Source organism: Trachymyrmex cornetzi, unplaced genomic scaffold (genome assembly GCF_001594075.2).
Source record: "Trachymyrmex cornetzi isolate Tcor2-1 unplaced genomic scaffold, Tcor1.1 scaffold18, whole genome shotgun sequence".
NCBI classification, from domain to species: domain Eukaryota; kingdom Metazoa; phylum Arthropoda; class Insecta; order Hymenoptera; family Formicidae; genus Trachymyrmex; species Trachymyrmex cornetzi.
This window is the reverse complement of record NW_017296418.1, coordinates 1,161,800-1,179,645: the sequence shown is the minus strand read 5'-3', so window position 1 is coordinate 1,179,645 and position 17,846 is coordinate 1,161,800. Positions and strand designations below refer to the sequence as shown.

Below are 17,846 nucleotides of genomic sequence, written 5' to 3'. Positions count from 1 at the left end.
TATATATAACGTTTAATACATCGAATTCCTAAATTAATTTTTACACAAAACGAAATAAAATTGCATGACCGACAATATACGTTTCCTGCAATGTTTGCCGTGTCCTATGTGCAAGTTTTCATTATTTTTCGTCATAGTCCCCTTTGGGGACTCGATTACAAAAAAATATTTTATTAGTGTTTATTAGAACACGAGTAAAATTTTTCTGCACTTTTTATTCTGTCCTGTATGATTTTCAAACACAAGAGACTGAACTCCATCACGTCTATCTGATGGCGATCTTGCGTACTGCTCGCGAATGAGTTATAAAAAGTACCAAAATAACGGAAAGATATCTTTTCCGTGTTGTCTTTTCGGTAATACGAAAAGATATCTTTTAGTCGATCTTTTGCTTTGCGAAAATGACAACCATAGAAAGATGACGAAAAGATGTCTTTTTTAAGTTGTCTTTTCGACAAAGCTAAAAGATGTCTTATAGATATCTTTTGATCTTGCTGAAAAGACAATCTAAAAACAATGTCTTTTCGTCATCTTTTAGACACCTTTTCGCTTTGTCGCAAAGACGACTTAAAAAAGACCTCTTTTCGTTATCTTTTAGTATTTTGTGCTGTCTGGGTTTAAACGAGGTGAAAATTACAAAAATGAGCAAATTTACTAGGTGCTGACCAATGAAATTATCAGTATTCTAATAAATCCGCTCACTTTTGTAATTTCCACCTCGTTTCAAGATACAGAATCGATCCCCTAATCCAGAATTATCGTACACGTACATACATCGCGCGCACAAACAAAATTTAAATACGAAATATGTAAAATTTTAATCCGTAATTAAGACGGTCAGAAATAACAATTTTATTTATTACTTAACGTTGAAGTGATTTAGGCTGAAATCAGCTTCCGAAATAGATCAGAAATTTCTCGATCAACCGATTTCGCTGAAATTACCTATTCTGTATTCAGCTTTAGAAGCCCCTTAATCACGATCATTGAAACAATAACCGATATTTTTTATTGATTTCAAGAGCTTGATTCTATAGAATAAATTCTATAGAATAAATTGTATTTCTATAATATCCAGGTTAAAAATACAAATTGGAAAATGATTATTTCGGTATATTTAAAACAATTTTAAAAGAAAGAAACGGTACAAATGTAGCTTTTTATATATGTTGACAGTAGACAGTAAGTTCACTTGTATTGTCAATATCACAATTTTTTATGTATGTAGTACATATGTATATTTTTTCGTATTTATCGTAGTAGCATCAATTATAGTCATTTCACTTCACAGATTAAGTCACGTGACTAGGACGATAAATCTTTGATAAGACTAAATATATAACTCGCAAATTACAAACAGACTTCAAAGAACAAATAATATTTAAAATTCATACTTAATTTCTATGATTTTTAATAAATAACGATATCATTCAAGTCATTTAATTCATCTTCTTCAATGCCTATACTCTGTTGGTAATATGTATATAAAATTAAGAGAGAAGAGTAATAAGTCAGAAATATAAAATTATTATCGTATTTTAGGCGTACGATAATGAAGTGCTATCGTACATCGTACGTATAAGTAAAATTATCGTACGTGTACGATAATTATCAACACTGATTCCAGTATCTGATTTCTGATAGGTTGAAATCATGTTATTCTTTTCGCTATCGCTATTCCTTCGCATTGTGTTTAAGGCTTAACTCGTAAATCCTTTTGCACCTCTGAAACAATATACGATTTTTGGAGGACTCGATTTTTTAATTAGAAATTTTATTAGTGGCTATCGTTATCGTTTGTTATAATTTTTCAATACATATAATTGAAAATATCTTAGGTTTCTTCTGCTTTTTTGTATAATTCTAGATATTTTGTTTGTAGAATGAATACAAAATTATTATTAACGTTGATTAATAATTATTCGCAAGACAATAGGATATTGCAGAATTATGTATTGTTATTATGTTGACTTCACGTGAAAGCAATTGATTTGTAATCGATGTTCTGTTGATTCTGTAACTCTTAACGACAGTTTGATATCGTTGGATTGTCGTTGCGTAATTTTTTTTTGCCATAATATCTGTGCAACAATATAACGATATCGATACTGCCATTAAAAGTTGGAGTATTTGATTCGATTTCGCGACCCTCATTCTATACACTTCACTTTTATACTGAAGTTGATTGGAAAATTTGAGGAAGTTTAAAGTGGATAACAATCTTTCTCCATTTCAATAATTTATACATAATTATTTATTTGTTGTATTATAGATACATGTCTTTTTATAATTTAGAAAATTGTATCTTGTGCCTGGACATCTTACATAAGACAGGATTAATCTAAACATCACAGAGAATGACAGACACAAGAAAGTGTAACAAAATAATATTTTTGTGATGTAAAGTACAATTATGTTGTAAGTATCGTGTGTTACATTATATTAGGTCAGATTTTTCTTTTACTTATATATCCGTACAGTTTTCTCTATACTATTTTATGAAATTGCGCGTAGTATATGTATATGTATATAAAGTAACTACATAAAACAAAACGAATAACGAGTTAAAAAGTTGCTGGTGCTGGTTTTATTTCTCTCTATATTTTCAATGCACTCACATGTAAAAAATGCAATTCTTTTTACAATTATTATGAAATTGCAGGAATACATTAAGCACTTTGAAACTGTAACAGTTGAAAGGCTTAACATATTAACAATCGCAATTTTATGCAACATTCGATGGAAGGAATCCGAACGTTTCTTGCATTTCGTCGTCAATATTTTAATATATTTTAACGACTAGAATAAACATGTACACATATAACCATCTACAGATAGTAAACTAAACCGATACATTATTGTCTTTTCTTAGCAGCTTTTACAGCCTTTGATTTTTGTTTTTCTCCTCCAGAAAGAAAAGACGTTATTACTTCAGACATTTCTGGCATATTATAGATAGTGAGATTATTTAATTGCTCCATTTCCTACAAAATGCATTTAGTTTATGACTTTATCAAGGACTAGAATATATAGACTACGTGTAAATAGTATAATAATCTATATAGACGAATTATCTTACAGTTAATTATCTTTCATTTATTTTTAGACATTAGAAAAAACTCTCCTAGTCTTTAGGGTCACTCAATTTTTGGCCGGTCTTTAGGTCTTCTTACCTTCCTAGTTTCAGGATCATTCATAATTTTTGGCAGGATCATTATCAGTATAAGTGGCAGAACCATCATTAGAACCTAAATACAGGAGGAAAAATATTATGATTTTAGCGAAGGAAGTAAATTAAAGCTATAGACTTATATTATAAGACTGCATATTTATATATGGTAGTCGAAGACAACACATGAAGAACAGAGGTATGTATACATATATTAGACTCTGCACACAGTAAAAGAAATATTAGAATAAAAATACATATTAGAAAAATTAAAAAAAAATAGCAATGTAGTTTCATGTTCTTTTGTATCTATTGTTACATACAAAATTAAATGTATCTTACATTTAATCTTTATTTCTAATTTTTTTATTTTTCTAATTAATATTTATTTCTATTTCTAATATTTTTTCCATTGTGTATAGAACCTTACTCATCACATTATTGTCCTTTCTTAATTAATGTTGTCTTGACATTTCTAAAGGAAGTTTTTAGTCCATAGATCTGTTATTTTTAGCAAAGCTTCTTGTATGGTTCATCTTTTCTTTTCACGTTTGAGAGAAAGAGAAAATGATCTATACAAGAAGTTCTAAAACTAAAAAGAACAGACTTTATTATATAAATCTATGATTAAAGTGTATGTATTGTCCACATGTCATTGAAAGCTCCATTACCATGGGATTGAACAGGAAGTCTGTTAATCGCCACTGCTCTCTAACTTGGAAATATCGAAATGGTGCTAAAGGCCTCATTTTCAATGGATATGGTACTTGAATCACTTGCGACGTCTGTATCAAATTGACCTTTCGAGCTCGGAATTTCCCTTTTGAATTAATCTCTACTCTGACTGGTTCATAAATATAATTTGGGTTCACTACTTCAACCATATAAGAACCAGATGGAACGTTTGAGATTATAAACGTACCATCTTCCCTGAAATTAAACATCATTTAATATATGACACATCACATGTAAATTCATTGAGGCTTTAAGCCTTGTCCAGAGAAAAAACATCATTGATTACATTAATCAAAGAAATATTATTAGCAATTAATTCAATATTAATATGAATTAAATATTGAACAATTCGACCAGTTGATCAGTGTGATTAATCAATTCTTTTTATGTCCAAGATTTCGGAACGATTTTAGCATCGTAGACACAAGATTTTGCTCGTAGCTACGTACCTCAGAAAGCCGTAGTGTTCACCTCCATTTGCCATCACATGCGTCATGAGTTGCCAGCCAGTGGAAGCAGCGTTGTCCCAAGGGAACACTTTCCCCTCAATCACAAATAGATCTGTGGATGTGTCTTCCTCATGCTCCGCTATTACGTACCGTTCACATGAATTTATAAGGATGATGAGTAAACACAATATTTCCTTCATGATGACGCAAGCGGACAACCATTAACCTCTCAAACTCAATTATATACCGTACATTTCCCATCCACCAAGCTGTCGATGCGCAGTGAGCACTGCGCAGGCGATCAAGATCAACGGCGATGCATCTGACACCTGTGTATTTTACTGCAGAAGTAGATACCATCAGTTGTGTACTGTACGGAGTGATAAAATCTAGCCACAAAACCGACGAGATACGTATATTATTAAAGATGTCCGCCAGCCCTGAAAAAGTGTTTAATTAATTTATAGATGTAGTACGAATTGCACCACATGACCCATTTTCGACGTTCTCTATTATTTTATCGACAGTTGAAAAATAGATGTTGTTACGTAGTGAGCATACTTCAAAAATTGTACTGGCGGTAGTGTACGGGCGATTTCGATAGAAAAGGATGGTCCCTTTCAAATTTCTCTCTGATTAAACAACATTAAACAGAAAAAGCAGCTTTGCACAATGCACTGTTATAACATTTGTTAATATGATTTGTTATATTAATTTAGATCCATCAAAGAACTAAGGGCAAGAACCAATCATATTAAAGGATCTTACAACAGTTACAAAGCTGCTTTTTCTGGAACGCAACTATTGGTCGCGTTCAACAGATTCAACTGTGTGGAGCAAATCCTTGAGCACTCGCTACTATTGGTGTATTCTTCTAGATCATCCAATAGCAGCGAGCGCTCATGGATCCGCTCCGCAACTTGAGTCTGCTGAACGCGACCATTGGCGCAGCCGCTTGTTGGGGAATTTTTTTTACGAAGAAATTTCCCTAATCAGTATTCAATAAACATGGTTGGTATTAATGAAATATCTATAAACATTTTCCCCATGAATTTAGAAATTAAATAGAAACAAATTCGGAGTAAACTGACAGATAAGTATGTGACACATCACGCATATTTTGATTTAATCTAAATATGTAGACATTTGAATTATTAAATGAGTGGTGGATTACGACAAGAATTTCGATGACAATATTGAATCTTTATGACAAAATTATTATGTTATGATTAAAAAGTATATATAGTGTTTCAATCTGAAAGATTGCCAATATGATAGAAATTACAGCAAAACTCGTTCGAGGCCCTGTGTATTTTTCCGGAGAGATTGTAGAATGTTTGGTTACGTTTACTAATCCTCCGAACCCAAATCATCAAATATCACAAAGTCACAGGTAAGAAGATGACAGTGCTATTAGTAATAAACTATTATTCATAACATCAATTGCTTTTCTACAGTGATCTATTCGAGAGTCTTGCATGGGCGAGTGCACAAGTCCATTGCCAGTGTACAACGAACAGCAAAATGGTACTTTCAGAGAAAATAAATACTGCAGCTCGCTCAGTAGCAATTAACGCAAGTATGAATTTTAAAAAATATCTTAATCTTTTCTGATTTTTGTTATACTTGTTATTTACTACATTTATTACAACTTTGTAGATACTACCTTTGCACCATGGCAACAGGACAATGGACATGTAGTGCTGAATACAAAGCCGAAAATCTTATGTTGTGATTTAAGACTGTCACCTGGAGAAAGTAAGACTTGTAAGTTTCATTAGTGTTTTAATTAAATTCTTACAAGTCAAAATTAGTCGGATAAGAATAAATCGAATAAAAGAAATATATAATTCTATTTTTATCTTTATAGAACTAAAAAATATATTTATAAATCTACATATGAATATTATTGAACATCAAGATCACCTTCGATCAAAAATAGGTTTCTTTTTCTTAGTGGATAAATTTTTGTATTTGTAATTATGTTTTATTCCTATTTAATAATTCTTTTCATGGTTTTTGTGTATTCTTCAAATTTATTAAACTCTTTTGTGAACAGATATTTATCGTGAAACAATACCAAGTGACGCTCCACCTTCATATAGAGGACAAGCTGTAAAATATTCTTATAAGATTACAATTGGAACACAAAGAGTGAATACAGTTATAAAACTGTTACGAGTACCGTTCAGAGTACTTTCTTTAAGTGGTAAATAATTTTATAAAGTATTGGAAAATGTGTGATTATATAATAATATCACTGTGATATAAAGTATAGTTCATGTATTATTTCATAGAATTACCAGAGATAACAGCGTGCAATGATAGTGTGGATCTGAGTCCGAACAATCCGTTTATGGAAACACAACATAGGGAAACTCCACTAGATATTGCTCTACAAACATTGCAGGTTATATATTATTCTTCTACTTAATCCATAACAGGGACACATATGTTTTGTAAACAAGAAATATATAGGTTGCCTTAGGATCCACTAAAGTTTTTTGTTAGTTTTAAAAGTTGTAAAATTTTTAATTCCATGTAAAAAATTTTATCGTTTGATTATAGCAATGTAGTACGATAATAGTTAGTCTACATGAAGTCACATGTTAGTCAAAAATAAGATTGCGAAACATAAAATTACTCCAAATCATTATACTATTTAAAAATAAGAAAAATATCTCATAGTCACTAAGATCTATATGTTTTAGTTATCGGTAAAATTTAATTACGTTTTAGAATTTAACAGCCAGACGGAGTCCAAACTTTTACAACGTGACAAACGGCCGCGGACGCGTAGTACGATTTTGCCTCTTTAAGAATTCCTACAAACTCGGTGAAGACATTGTTGGAACCTTCGACTTTTCGAATGCGACTGTATCCTGCGTTCAGGTATCCGTGTCTCTACAGTCAGAAGAGCACGTGTCAGAGGAGTACAAACGGGGGAAGACTGCAACGCCAACATTGATCAGCTACAACAAGCATCACGAGATGTGTCTCGGCCTCAAATATTCACATCTGGTGCTACCGATACCTTTGCACGTTACGCCAGACTTTACTACCGATTTAGTGACACTCAAGTGGCGATTGCATTTCGAGTTCGTCACAACGCCGAAACTGATGGACATGCCCAATGAGAATACCATAAGTTGGCATGGACCGTCGACTCTGGATGTCGAAACGATGATTTGGGATCTTCCGTTGCACATTCATCCGACTACTACTCCACCGAACATGCCACAACAGACGAAATACAACACCATCATATAGGTACCATAACATAGCATATGCACGTATATCTAATAAAACATTAATTAACATTAACAATAATATAACACTAATGTTATAATTTCAACAGTGTAAATGTAATATAACACATATATTCTATAACAGCTACATTATTGAGTATGAAATAATAACATTAATGTTATATTAGTTGCTGAATTATTTAGCGTGTTCATGTAAAAGAAGTGAATTATCGTTATTTTAATGCAGTTAACAGATTACAAAAATAATATAAAGATACAGTATATAATTCTGCATTTTGTCATTTTCGTATGCTTTGGTAAGTATGCGATTATTGTTGTTCCACATCTTAGAAAATAATTTGCATTCTGTATGATAATTTATTATATATGAGAAAGATATATATATATATTTTTTTTTCGTATATTTATGTACATAAATAAAAAAAGTTATGTAATAAAGGAAAACGTTAGAATAATTTGAGCACTTTTATATCTATGATAAATTTTATAATAGCATCTATGACTTTATCAGCATTTGCTCCTACTCACAGTAATGGTTTTTCTGGAGACTAATGACTTCGCAGAAATGATATATTACACAGCGATAAAGAAAAATAAACAGACTACTTTAATCTCTCTGAATAACGCACGCTCATATAAATCCTTCTTTTGTATAAGTCATAAGAATATTCGTTTTTTTAACTGTACTTTTTCCCGCAATCTTATCTTTCCTATTTTTCCTTCAAAAACTTGAACATTGTTACTTTATTAAAAAAATTGCAGTTAACAATAATAATCCTTGCAAAAACTTAATAAATATAAAAAAATCGATAAATTAATTTTGCAATATAATTACGACTTTTAATTTTTAATCTCTTGAATATTACTAATGCATATTTGTTTTAAAAATTGCAACTTATATAATTTTTTGTATATAAATATTTTTTAAATCAATAAATCTAAATGGAAAGCAAAAAATTATCAAATTTAGAACATATTATAACAATATGTAATTCCTTTGAAGACAAATATTTTACTATAACTATAAGAACGTGTGTTTCTTCTAAAAAAATTAATGGCTGCGTTCAGCAGAGAAAGCAGTTTTGCAACTGTTGTAAAATTCTTTAATATGATTGGTCTTACCTTTAGTTCCTCACTAGATCTAAATGTTTAAACCAATCATATTTAAAAATTTTACAACAGTTGCAAAGCTGCTTTCTCTGCTGAACGCAGCCATTGTCTCGCAAGGAAGCATTAGAAATTATTCAAAATATTACGAAATCTTTTGTTTTTCAAAAAACTGTTTTTCATTCATCAATTTTTTTTCGGGATTTGTTCTCGCATGGACAAACTATCTAGTGACGCGCTTCGTAAGAAAACTGTCGGTCGTCTTGTTCAATTGGTAGTCTCGGTTGCAGAGGCGGTACCAAGGTCGGCGGCGAGGGGGTGGCGAAGGGCGCGTGATAATCGTATCGGTAGTAAGCTAGAGATTCCCATCGGGCCGCGGCCGGATGTTGCACCTCGAAAGACGTCGGCGGAACCGACGGGGCCGCGTAATAGCCACCGGCACGGTCGGGTACGCCAGGTACATAGCTGTACTGTGGCTCCAACAGACTTTGCAGGTGCCTGATGTATGTGATGGCGTGGCGCAACGACTCGATTTTGGAGAGCTTCTTGCCGGGCGGCTTGCATATCGGCAGCTTCGACCGTAGCAGCTCAAATGCACGGTTCATGTCGCGCATTCGGGTCCGTTCACGATCGCAGGCCGACTTCTTGTAGTCTGAAATCGTTAATTACGTCGGAGTTAATGACTGTTCTTGCTCGCATACGCGCGTACTCGTCGTCGTCGTCGTCGTCGTTGTTGTCGGTGTATTGTCGCGAATGATTGAACGAATTGGTTCGGATGTTTTTCGGAACTATACGATCTAAAATCAAATTTTTTAGAAAAACATTTTAGCTTTCACACAGAGGAATGCTGATTGTGAAAACTTCAAATTTAAAATGGATGATTCCAAAGGGATTTGATGACTTAGCCATATTTATAAATTTATTGCAAATAAAATTAATTTTTTATAATTTTGATTACGGTATCTAAAAGTATAATCTTTTTTCTTCAAAGTAATTTGTTTTTCTGTTCGTTTTATGTTATGAATTAATCACCCCCCCGCCGATATTGTAATATTTTATATAAAACTGTATGAGTAGTCATTTACGACATTTCTGTAGGAAAACAAAAAAGAGCCAATATGACTAATAAAAATGAATATAAATTTTAGATATTTACCTTGTAAAAATGTCAAAACAAGAAACAGATTGTGAAATGAAATTGATAAAAAATTTTACCAATCGTCTTTTTTAAATAAAAAAACTTCTGGGACGGAATCGAGGAATATTCAAGAATGACAAACATCAAAGCAAGTCGTAAAGGTTAGAGTTGAAATATGTAAAATTATATTCAATTTAATATATAATTTAATATACATTAAATTAAAAAAATAAGGAAAATAAAAAGAATCTTTTAAATATATCCTTAACATACGAACTTATAACTTTTGCGTAATCTATATATCGCACTATTAATCTCGTTTATTTATGTTTATATTTTATTCTTATTTGTTCATATTTAAAATTTACGACATTTATATATATATATATATAATAAAATGGTCATAAAATAGTTCCTGGAAAAAATAATTTTTATACATGTTGCAAGGAATGCGACTGAACGATGCGCAGTATTTTCGATTGCCTTTGCCGCACACGCGTAAGAAGATGACGGTAATACGTGTAATGCCGCGCATCGTAGACGCGAATTACTCTTATGTAATTCAGGATTCGACTACAAGTCCGAATGCCGGACTCGAAATAACGTCTCGATGTCGCGGCAAGATTTTGGAATCGAAACAGAGTTCTGTTGAAATAGCGCTCGTGACATGCAACGGCTTCAAAAGCATTGATCAAAGTAAGAACTAAATTCATAAATTGACATTGCGTATATTAATAAATTGGTATATGATACATTCGATAAATTAATTATCGTACAAAATAAATGAGTGTTAATTGACATGGACACGATTATAATAAGATGTTTAAATTGTCCATATTTGAAGTTAAGAAAGGACGTCAGGACATTTGTATAGAGACCGAAGCTATCAAGGTTTCCAACAATCCATCGTTCTTAACATGGCAAGAAGATAGTCTATTGATGGTCCCGAACGATTCCGAGAAATTCGCAGAATTTCCGCAAGTCGAAGATAATCGTTGGGAAACCATATGGAATTCAGAAGAATTGCGAAGCCAGGTAGAGCGCAACTGTAAGAGCGTCGATCGGAAACAGAATTGCGGTGATCGCGTTGTCGAGTTCACGGAGGAGAAGTGCAATAGTTGGTGGAAAGATAGCGGCCAAACAATTCTACACTTTTTCGCCAAGATACTGGGAAAACGCGGCGGAATAGGCGCCAAGGGAGCAACGGGTTACGTTTTGCCTACCGGCAAGCAGCCTTGCAAGCGTGTCAAGCGTGTCTCAAGGGATGGCAAAGGCTATAATGGATGCGGAAGAGACGTCGATGGGAGTATACGCTTGAAGCGAGTCAACAACGGCTACATTGGCTACATTGCAAATCACGTATACAGGTATATAATATAGTTTGCGAGTATACTTAGGATAAACTCGGGTATATGATGGCCATAGTTTTTTAAAATGCAAAAAACATACATTTATTCTTGTTACTTTTTAACAATATTCGGGATATTACTTTCACTGAAGCTTAAAGTAACAAATACTATCGAAATTAAAGAGAAAATACTTAACAGAACTTTAATTTTATCAAAATATTACAAAGTATGCATTGGTCATCTTATCTAATTTTTAGGGAAAAGATGGCCATGTGATATTAAGAAAGATAGCCATAGTATTTATAAATAAATAGTGAAAATAAAAGTATTAATTATAGGTCACTTTGCAATTTACGTACCTTTATTGTGTATGTAATGTTGATTATGGCAGCTTAACTGTAATTTATTAGACATTATAACAGTTTTTAGCATGAGACACGTGCAAAACTTTGCAGATAGTCGAAAGAAAAAATATTAGATAATATTTATAATATTGTTATTTTGAACAGTGTACTCATATGAACTACTGTAAATATTGATTATCTTTAAGAATGACTATAAAATGCACTATTTATCAATTATTAGAGAAATTATGGCCTATGGCTATCTTTTCCGTATGGCCATAATACCCTAGTTTACCCTATTGTTTAAAAATCCTAAAACATAAAAATTTGAAACTTCTTTGAATATTGTTTAAAGATTCTAAAACTTCAGAATTTGAAATGAACATCTAACGAAAGTTAAATTTTGCCATTTTTAATACAGTTCTAAAATTTAAATTAATAGCATTGAAAATGATTGATTAATTGAAATAAAATTAATAAATTATTGAGGAAGAGAGATTGATGGTGGAGAAAAATGAAAGGAAAGGGATCAAAGGAAATTTATAATTTGAAACACTTAAACGTTGCACAGGAACCATTATTGGAAATTAATGCAAAAATGAGGTGATATGCGTTTGAGATTTCCGTCCAATTAGCAAGCGTTAGAATTGATTACAAAAATGCGAGAGTTATGAATTTTACGACTGATTTATACGCGTGAGTTTCGTAGAATTCCGGCCGAGTAGTCACAAATTGAGTTCGCGATTTTACGAACGCAGTTTGTCCGACGCTACGTGACACGCACGTTTGCAAATAATTTTAAACGCGTTACGCGGCGCATCGGTATAAAAATGTGCTAGCACCTAAAATTGAATGCAGCCGTGACGCGAAAATAGCTCGTCCTTTTTACGAAATACGTGCATACGTTCCGGTCGAATTGATATTCATGCGCCATGTCTCGTACTCGCGCTTCCTTCACAGGGACGAGACGAACCGGTACGGGGGCGTCGTGACGGAAAATAAGTCGCGCGAGAAGCGGCAGCATCATCCCTCGATTCTCGTGCGACAGATACAGAGGACGCGTGACAAAAATCTACGGATTATGCTGCTGGAACGAGAGCTGCACGCACATTTGCCGAAAGCTGCCAGGAGGGAACTGCGACTAACTGCGAAGGTCCGACAATTAAGCAGCCCCCTCTGTTAAAATTCTCCTGTTTTAAGGAAACTGGTACTTCGAGAAGAAATTTAATTTCAGATCGCGTATTCGGCTCGATTTTTGTCATAAAAGCGTCTTAACACGTTCACGTTTTATTTTAGCGTGGCGTATAATAGGATGTAGACAAAATAATGTGAACATCTGAGAAATATTTGTTTTATTAACAAGAGGTTGGCTTATCATCTGTCTTTAATCTGGGAATAATCAGTTGATTTATTATATCCCGTATTAGCGAAAAAATAAAACAACAAAAAACTCCAAAAAAACAGGGCGAATGAGAGTCAGCGTGGTAATTAATACGCAATCTTAATTTTTCAATCCAAAAAGTAGAATCTTTATTCCAAAAATAGTACGTTTCAGTTTTTTCACTTTGCCTTAGTTTTGCTGAAGATGGTTCCAAAGTGAACTGAAACGTACTATTTTTGGAATAAAGATTCTACTTTTTGGATTGAAAAATTAAGATTGCGTATTAATTACCACGTTGACTCTCATTCGCTCTGTTTTTTGGAGTTTTTTGTTGTTAAATTTGGGAGAGTCTGTAAGAAGATTACATTATTTTTGTTTCGAAAAAATAAAATTCACAATCTCAGTTTTACAGTAGTTCTGTTTACTGATCGAGAAAATCTGTATCTATTATTTTTTTTATTTTTTTTTAATATTTAGTAAATTCACATAATAATCTTAAATATTAATAAATTTTATAAGAACATTCAATAATATACAATACATAGTTAATAATAGTAACTTTTAATTGGGATGTACAAACTACCCCCAGGTAATCGTTTACGCAAAAATTGGATGATTATATATTCTCGGATTATTTGGAGAATAAGAGGATAATTTTGAAAAATAAAGTGAGATGCAAATTTCCTTCTCCAATATCGCCTATATAAATAATTAAAAGAAGTCTTGCTAAAAGAATAATACAACATTCCAGTGAATGTTCATTCAAACATTGTATGACTATTGTATGACTATTCCAGGGAATAGAATCTCTAGAATAAGGGCAAATGATAAACCAATCTTTTATTATTAACTCTTACCCTACTAACATGAGTCACATAGTGACCGAGCGATTTCTGTTCGTATAAGTTTCTTTGAGTCTCGGTAATTATAAATTATACTATATTTTATTATTTTCCAAAACGAAGAGCCAATACTTATTCTAAAAAGTTGAAAGTATGTTGGTAAATTTTTAGAGATTTTTTAAATCATTTTGAATAGGTGAAAAAAACGGACGGATTCTAGTGACCCATGTTTGTAGGGATGAGGCACCAAATTGTATCTAGTATGGTAACGGTTAAAATAAGTAATGTATTTTCCAGGTGTGTATTCATTATTTTGTTCATTCTCTGTATATATATAATAATCAGAATTTTGCATGTTTTGTACCTCTAAAACAATAATAAAGCCCATCTAATTGACATCGATAAGAGGTGGTCTGTGGCAAAAAGTTCTTAAGCTCTAGCATGATAAAAATATCTATGACAGATTCTATATTTGTATCTATATCTGTCTAATATTTATATCATATGATCTTTGATATCGCTTAGTATTTCTATAAGACATGTAGATTAGTTCAATCGTGGATGTGATCTCACCAGGCAACGTGCAATTTGACATTGCCGCACCTTTCTCAGTTTGCAATGGCTCCCGTTGCACCGATTTAATGTTGGCCTCATGGAGTATCTCGAGGTGCGGATGGCTGCCGATTATTTCCGGTTCCGGTACTCTAATCACGAGCACTCCCTCAGGATTCTGTTGGTCGCGCGTCTCGAAACTCGTTTCTTGCCACCTATCTCTTATAGCCTGCGGCCGTGTCGTTTCGTCTATGAAAATAATGTACGCGCGGTTAATAATACGCAATTTTACATTCACCATTACTTATGCATATCTATGAAAATTGTAAATATATATAAAAAATCGAGCAATTACTCCAATGATTTAATAAATGGGAAACTATATATAGAAAGAACGATTTTGCTGAAAGATCTAAAATTTTGCTAATGATGTATTTAGATCTGAAAATAATTTTGTTGAACTCTCTCTATCAAAACAAATTTGTTGGAAACTTAAACTGGTTGCTAGAAGAAAATTTTTGGAGGATTGTTCATCATTTTTAGTTTTCAATATAATTATTTTGATGGTCTAACAAAATTATTTTCAGATTTATATCCAGCAAAATTTTAGATCTTTCAGCAAAATTATTCTTTCCGTGTAGATTTAATTGGTATGTAATGTAAGAATGAGTAGCTTTTTTTATGTTCTAATATAAAAGTTCAAAATACCTCCTTTGCATACCTGCGGCCAATCCTTGATCCTGTTGATGTACTATGCAACTCGGCGAGTTTGCTTCCCGATTCGCTGCTTTTTGCTGTTTCAAATTTTCGTCTAGATCTAGTAACACCGGCGAATGAGCATAATCTTCGTCGTTACTCTCGTTTTCAGACTGGAATATAAATTTGCTTTTTTCCTAGCCATTTTTCAGTTGATATCTGAACGTGATTTCTTAATGCACTGATTCTCTCCTCATCGATTGAAATAATCGCGATACGGAAATAAATGCGACGCTAAAATATTTATCATGGATAAAGCATTGTAAAATAAGTTTCAAATTGTCCTAAATCGTCCTAGTAGTACTTTAAATTGAAAAATTAGAAGATAATGAACAGATTAAAAAATGATCATAAAATATATGAGACTCAAAGAATACACTACCATTCAATAGTTTTAGTACGTTTTATGTTTTTGTAACATAATTTCATTTTTTATTCGTAAAAGATGCAATTATAATACGATATACTCTCTTATTTTTGGTTATTATCACGAAATATTCAATAGAATTGTGAATTGCTGAAAAATAATTATAAATAGAAATTATAAGTAAATTTCTTAAATAGACAAATATTATGTATTGTATTGATTGAAGGAAATATCAATTTCAAATTTTGTACTAAACATCGATAAATATTTGGATATCATAATAACTAACGATAAGAAAATGGAAACAATTTATTCTCGCAGAAATTAAGTGCCAGACTTAAACACAAGTCTTTAATTAAGAAACTTGAAGACTATCGACAAAATGTCAAGAGAGAATTTGGTTTCTTATCAAAACCTAAGGAGAAGTTTAAAGAAGTAAAAAGTCAGAAAAAAAGTTTTTTTTTCTAATTTTAGTGAAAATATGTAATAATAAATTAAACATAATGCATGCAAACTATATTCATATTTTACAAAATATTCATAAATAGAAAGTGTAGTAAAACTTGTGAGCGGTAAATGTATATTATTTTATTTTGCGAGAAAATACGCGTTTCTCAAAAAGGTAAAATACATAAAAATTTCTGGACCCAAAATACATAGAGTGTATTTTGTAATATAAAAGAATCTTTTATGTTACAAAAGTTCACATCGGCCTACACTTGTGCACGAAGTAAATAAGTAAAAAAGATAACGGTTCAGTTGCATTATCGAGCAATATTGTGGTGTTACATTTTTGCGGTAGTGTCGCATCACTTCGATTGCTTCTACCTCGTTCTTCACCGGCTCGGCGCGATACTCCTCCGAATTTTGTTCCATCGCGGACACCCGATCTAGCACAAACGGCACGTCCTCGTTAACCCTGATATCACCCATCGACGTATCGAAGAGAAACGATGTGAAAAACTGACGGTTCGCCCTTCTCGACGAAGTATCGTAAGGCGTTTATCACGTGGGTCTAGCGGCCACGTTTGTCCTCGGATAAGATGTGGATCAGCCACAGACAGTCGTTATTAATGTTAATTTTATCCGTTTATTAAGTATTCAGGTGTTCCTCGCCAGAGGTTCTCAGTTTGTCGCAACCAAGAAGAGAGAGGAATGTATCGAATATCATATGAGCCCTGCCTAAAGTATCACGAGTATAGTGTTTTTAATAGAGTATCATGTATATAAAATGGAGAATTAGAAAATTATTATTATATAACAATAAGAAAACGCTCGCAAAAATGTGTAAATAATCGCAGCAAATGACCGTTATTTTTTTACATTATTTTTTTATATTAAGCTAATTTTCATAATTATTGCAATAATGTTTGTCTAAGATTTTTGCACGAAATTATTTATGTCGCATATTATGTATACAATTTGTTTAGTTTAAATCAACGATCAGAATTGGAAAATTGATGTTAATTATTTGTGACTCGGTTAGCAACAATTTAATTTGTTGAGAAGAAATTTCGCTTTCTCTCTCAACTGTGTTTGACGCTTGCGTAATAAAAAACATTTTTTAAAAAAGTTATTTGTACCTTCAAAAGAAATTAAATAGAATGCTGTCCATACCTGGTGTATAATATTAGCATACGTATGAGAGTCTCTGGGATGATCGGGATAAAAATGGGAGTACAAACATCGGAACATAATAGACGCCCGACCGATGGAAATACTAATGAGGTGGAACTGTGCAAGTATAACAGATCGTAAAGGATGACGCACCGTGGGCGGAGATGCGACGAGAATTACGAATACGAGGGGAAAAGAAATTTGAAATTGTGCTGTGCTTTCGTCAGTCGTAAAACGGATACGCGAAGTTGAATGTTGTCTCTATATTTTCAAGTGATCGAAATTCGCGTGACAGTGAATATTTAAACCACAACGCTAGTTGTACCTCTTAAAATATTTCTGTAAAAGAGTCCTTTTACTCCTTTCGCAGATATTTTTTACAGATTCTTAATAAATAATTTTTATTAAATAAATAATTTTCGCGGAAAGAATTTGCACGCGCTCCGACATTGTTGCACCAAACACATTTACACGCCCGCGAAATGTATATATGCATCAACTATATTTTCTCGGTGTATTCTTTATATTCAAAACAGTCCTCCTCAAAATGCAAACTTTGTTTTATTTCCACTTTACCCGAATATCTTTGAACTCGCAAGTCGCGAGATTCTAGAAATAAACGACGATGTTGAAGAGGGTACATCCGACGCATTCTGACGTGCATCTATATCTGAAAGAAAATGGCATATAAATATAACGTTTATATTTCTTGTGATCCAAATATTTGATGGTATAATACAAATACACACACGAGAGAGAGAGAGGGGGGGG

The 17,846-nt window shown here is 32.6% G+C and overlaps 5 protein-coding genes across 8 annotated transcripts in view; 2 read left to right on the top strand and 3 right to left on the bottom strand.

Annotated features, from left to right (window-relative positions):
• Positions 1-2,266: 2,266 nt before the first annotated feature.
• Positions 2,267-4,648, bottom strand: EMC7 (ER membrane protein complex subunit 7). 2 transcript variants are annotated; one of them, XM_018504671.1, is made up of 4 exons: positions 4,354-4,553; positions 3,841-4,099; positions 3,174-3,248; positions 2,267-2,984 (listed from the first exon to the last, which is right to left on the bottom strand). In XM_018504671.1, exons 1-4 carry the CDS (start codon positions 4,551-4,553, stop codon positions 2,856-2,858), a joined length of 663 nt encoding a protein of 220 aa, XP_018360173.1. In that variant the 3' UTR covers positions 2,267-2,855. The 2 variants fall into 2 exon arrangements, 1 of the variants encoding a protein (XP_018360173.1); XR_001940001.1 differs by having other exon boundaries at positions 2,905-2,984; positions 3,080-3,248; positions 4,354-4,648.
• Positions 4,649-5,376: 728 nt separating this feature from the next.
• On the top strand, positions 5,377-7,689 carry LOC108759318 (RAB6A-GEF complex partner protein 2). Its single transcript, XM_018504683.1, has 6 exons — positions 5,377-5,746; positions 5,811-5,932; positions 6,013-6,120; positions 6,413-6,562; positions 6,651-6,763; positions 7,093-7,689. Exons 1-6 carry the CDS (start codon positions 5,625-5,627, stop codon positions 7,621-7,623), a joined length of 1,146 nt encoding a protein of 381 aa, XP_018360185.1. The 5' UTR covers positions 5,377-5,624; the 3' UTR covers positions 7,624-7,689.
• Positions 7,690-8,924: 1,235 nt separating this feature from the next.
• On the bottom strand, positions 8,925-16,695 carry sage (salivary gland-expressed bHLH). Of its 3 annotated transcripts, none has more exons than XM_018504715.1 (4): positions 16,248-16,695; positions 15,057-15,204; positions 14,357-14,584; positions 8,925-9,381 (listed from the first exon to the last, which is right to left on the bottom strand). In XM_018504715.1, the coding sequence occupies exons 1-4, from the start codon at positions 16,389-16,391 to the stop codon at positions 8,957-8,959; spliced, it is 945 nt and encodes a 314-aa protein (XP_018360217.1). In that variant the 5' UTR covers positions 16,392-16,695; the 3' UTR covers positions 8,925-8,956. The 3 variants fall into 3 exon arrangements, with proteins under 3 accessions (XP_018360217.1, XP_018360218.1, XP_018360219.1); XM_018504716.1 differs by having other exon boundaries at positions 14,387-14,584; XM_018504717.1 differs by having other exon boundaries at positions 16,287-16,695.
• On the top strand, positions 9,823-13,022 carry LOC108759336 (uncharacterized). The gene is made up of 4 exons (XM_018504714.1): positions 9,823-10,028; positions 10,315-10,563; positions 10,712-11,234; positions 12,521-13,022. The coding sequence occupies exons 1-4, from the start codon at positions 10,001-10,003 to the stop codon at positions 12,741-12,743; spliced, it is 1,023 nt and encodes a 340-aa protein (XP_018360216.1). The 5' UTR covers positions 9,823-10,000; the 3' UTR covers positions 12,744-13,022.
• Positions 16,696-16,865: 170 nt separating the features above from the next.
• AkhR (Adipokinetic hormone receptor) overlaps positions 16,866-17,846 on the bottom strand; it is a 5,696-nt gene continuing 4,715 nt past the window's right edge. The window contains exon 6 of the mRNA XM_018504713.1: positions 16,866-17,745. Coding sequence (XP_018360215.1) covers positions 17,648-17,745 — 98 coding nt within the window. The 3' untranslated portion in view covers positions 16,866-17,647. The remainder of the gene's footprint in view (positions 17,746-17,846) is intronic.

Coding starts and splice junctions, on each gene's coding strand:
- EMC7 (XM_018504671.1), bottom strand. CDS start 4,553: ATGAAGGAAATATTGTGTTTACTCATCATCCTTATAAATTCATGTGAA. Junction 3,249..3,840: donor ACTTCCTGTTCAATCCCATG/GTAATGGAGCTT, acceptor TCCTGTATTTAG/GTTCTAATGATGGTTCTGCC. Junction 2,985..3,173: donor ATGATCCTGAAACTAGGAAG/GTAAGAAGACCT, acceptor TGCATTTTGTAG/GAAATGGAGCAATTAAATAA.
- LOC108759318 (XM_018504683.1), top strand. CDS start 5,625: ATGATAGAAATTACAGCAAAACTCGTTCGAGGCCCTGTGTATTTTTCC. Junction 5,747..5,810: donor CAAATATCACAAAGTCACAG/GTAAGAAGATGA, acceptor GCTTTTCTACAG/TGATCTATTCGAGAGTCTTG. Junction 6,563..6,650: donor CAGAGTACTTTCTTTAAGTG/GTAAATAATTTT, acceptor ATTATTTCATAG/AATTACCAGAGATAACAGCG.
- LOC108759336 (XM_018504714.1), top strand. CDS start 10,001: ATGACAAACATCAAAGCAAGTCGTAAAG. Junction 10,029..10,314: donor CATCAAAGCAAGTCGTAAAG/GTTAGAGTTGAA, acceptor ACATGTTGCAAG/GAATGCGACTGAACGATGCG. Junction 10,564..10,711: donor CTTCAAAAGCATTGATCAAA/GTAAGAACTAAA, acceptor CCATATTTGAAG/TTAAGAAAGGACGTCAGGAC.
- sage (XM_018504715.1), bottom strand. CDS start 16,391: ATGGGTGATATCAGGGTTAACGAGGACGTGCCGTTTGTGCTAGATCGG. Junction 15,205..16,247: donor TGCGACACTACCGCAAAAAT/GTAACACCACAA, acceptor TTTATATTCCAG/TCTGAAAACGAGAGTAACGA. Junction 9,382..14,356: donor GTCAAATTGCACGTTGCCTG/GTGAGATCACAT, acceptor TAACGATTTCAG/ACTACAAGAAGTCGGCCTGC.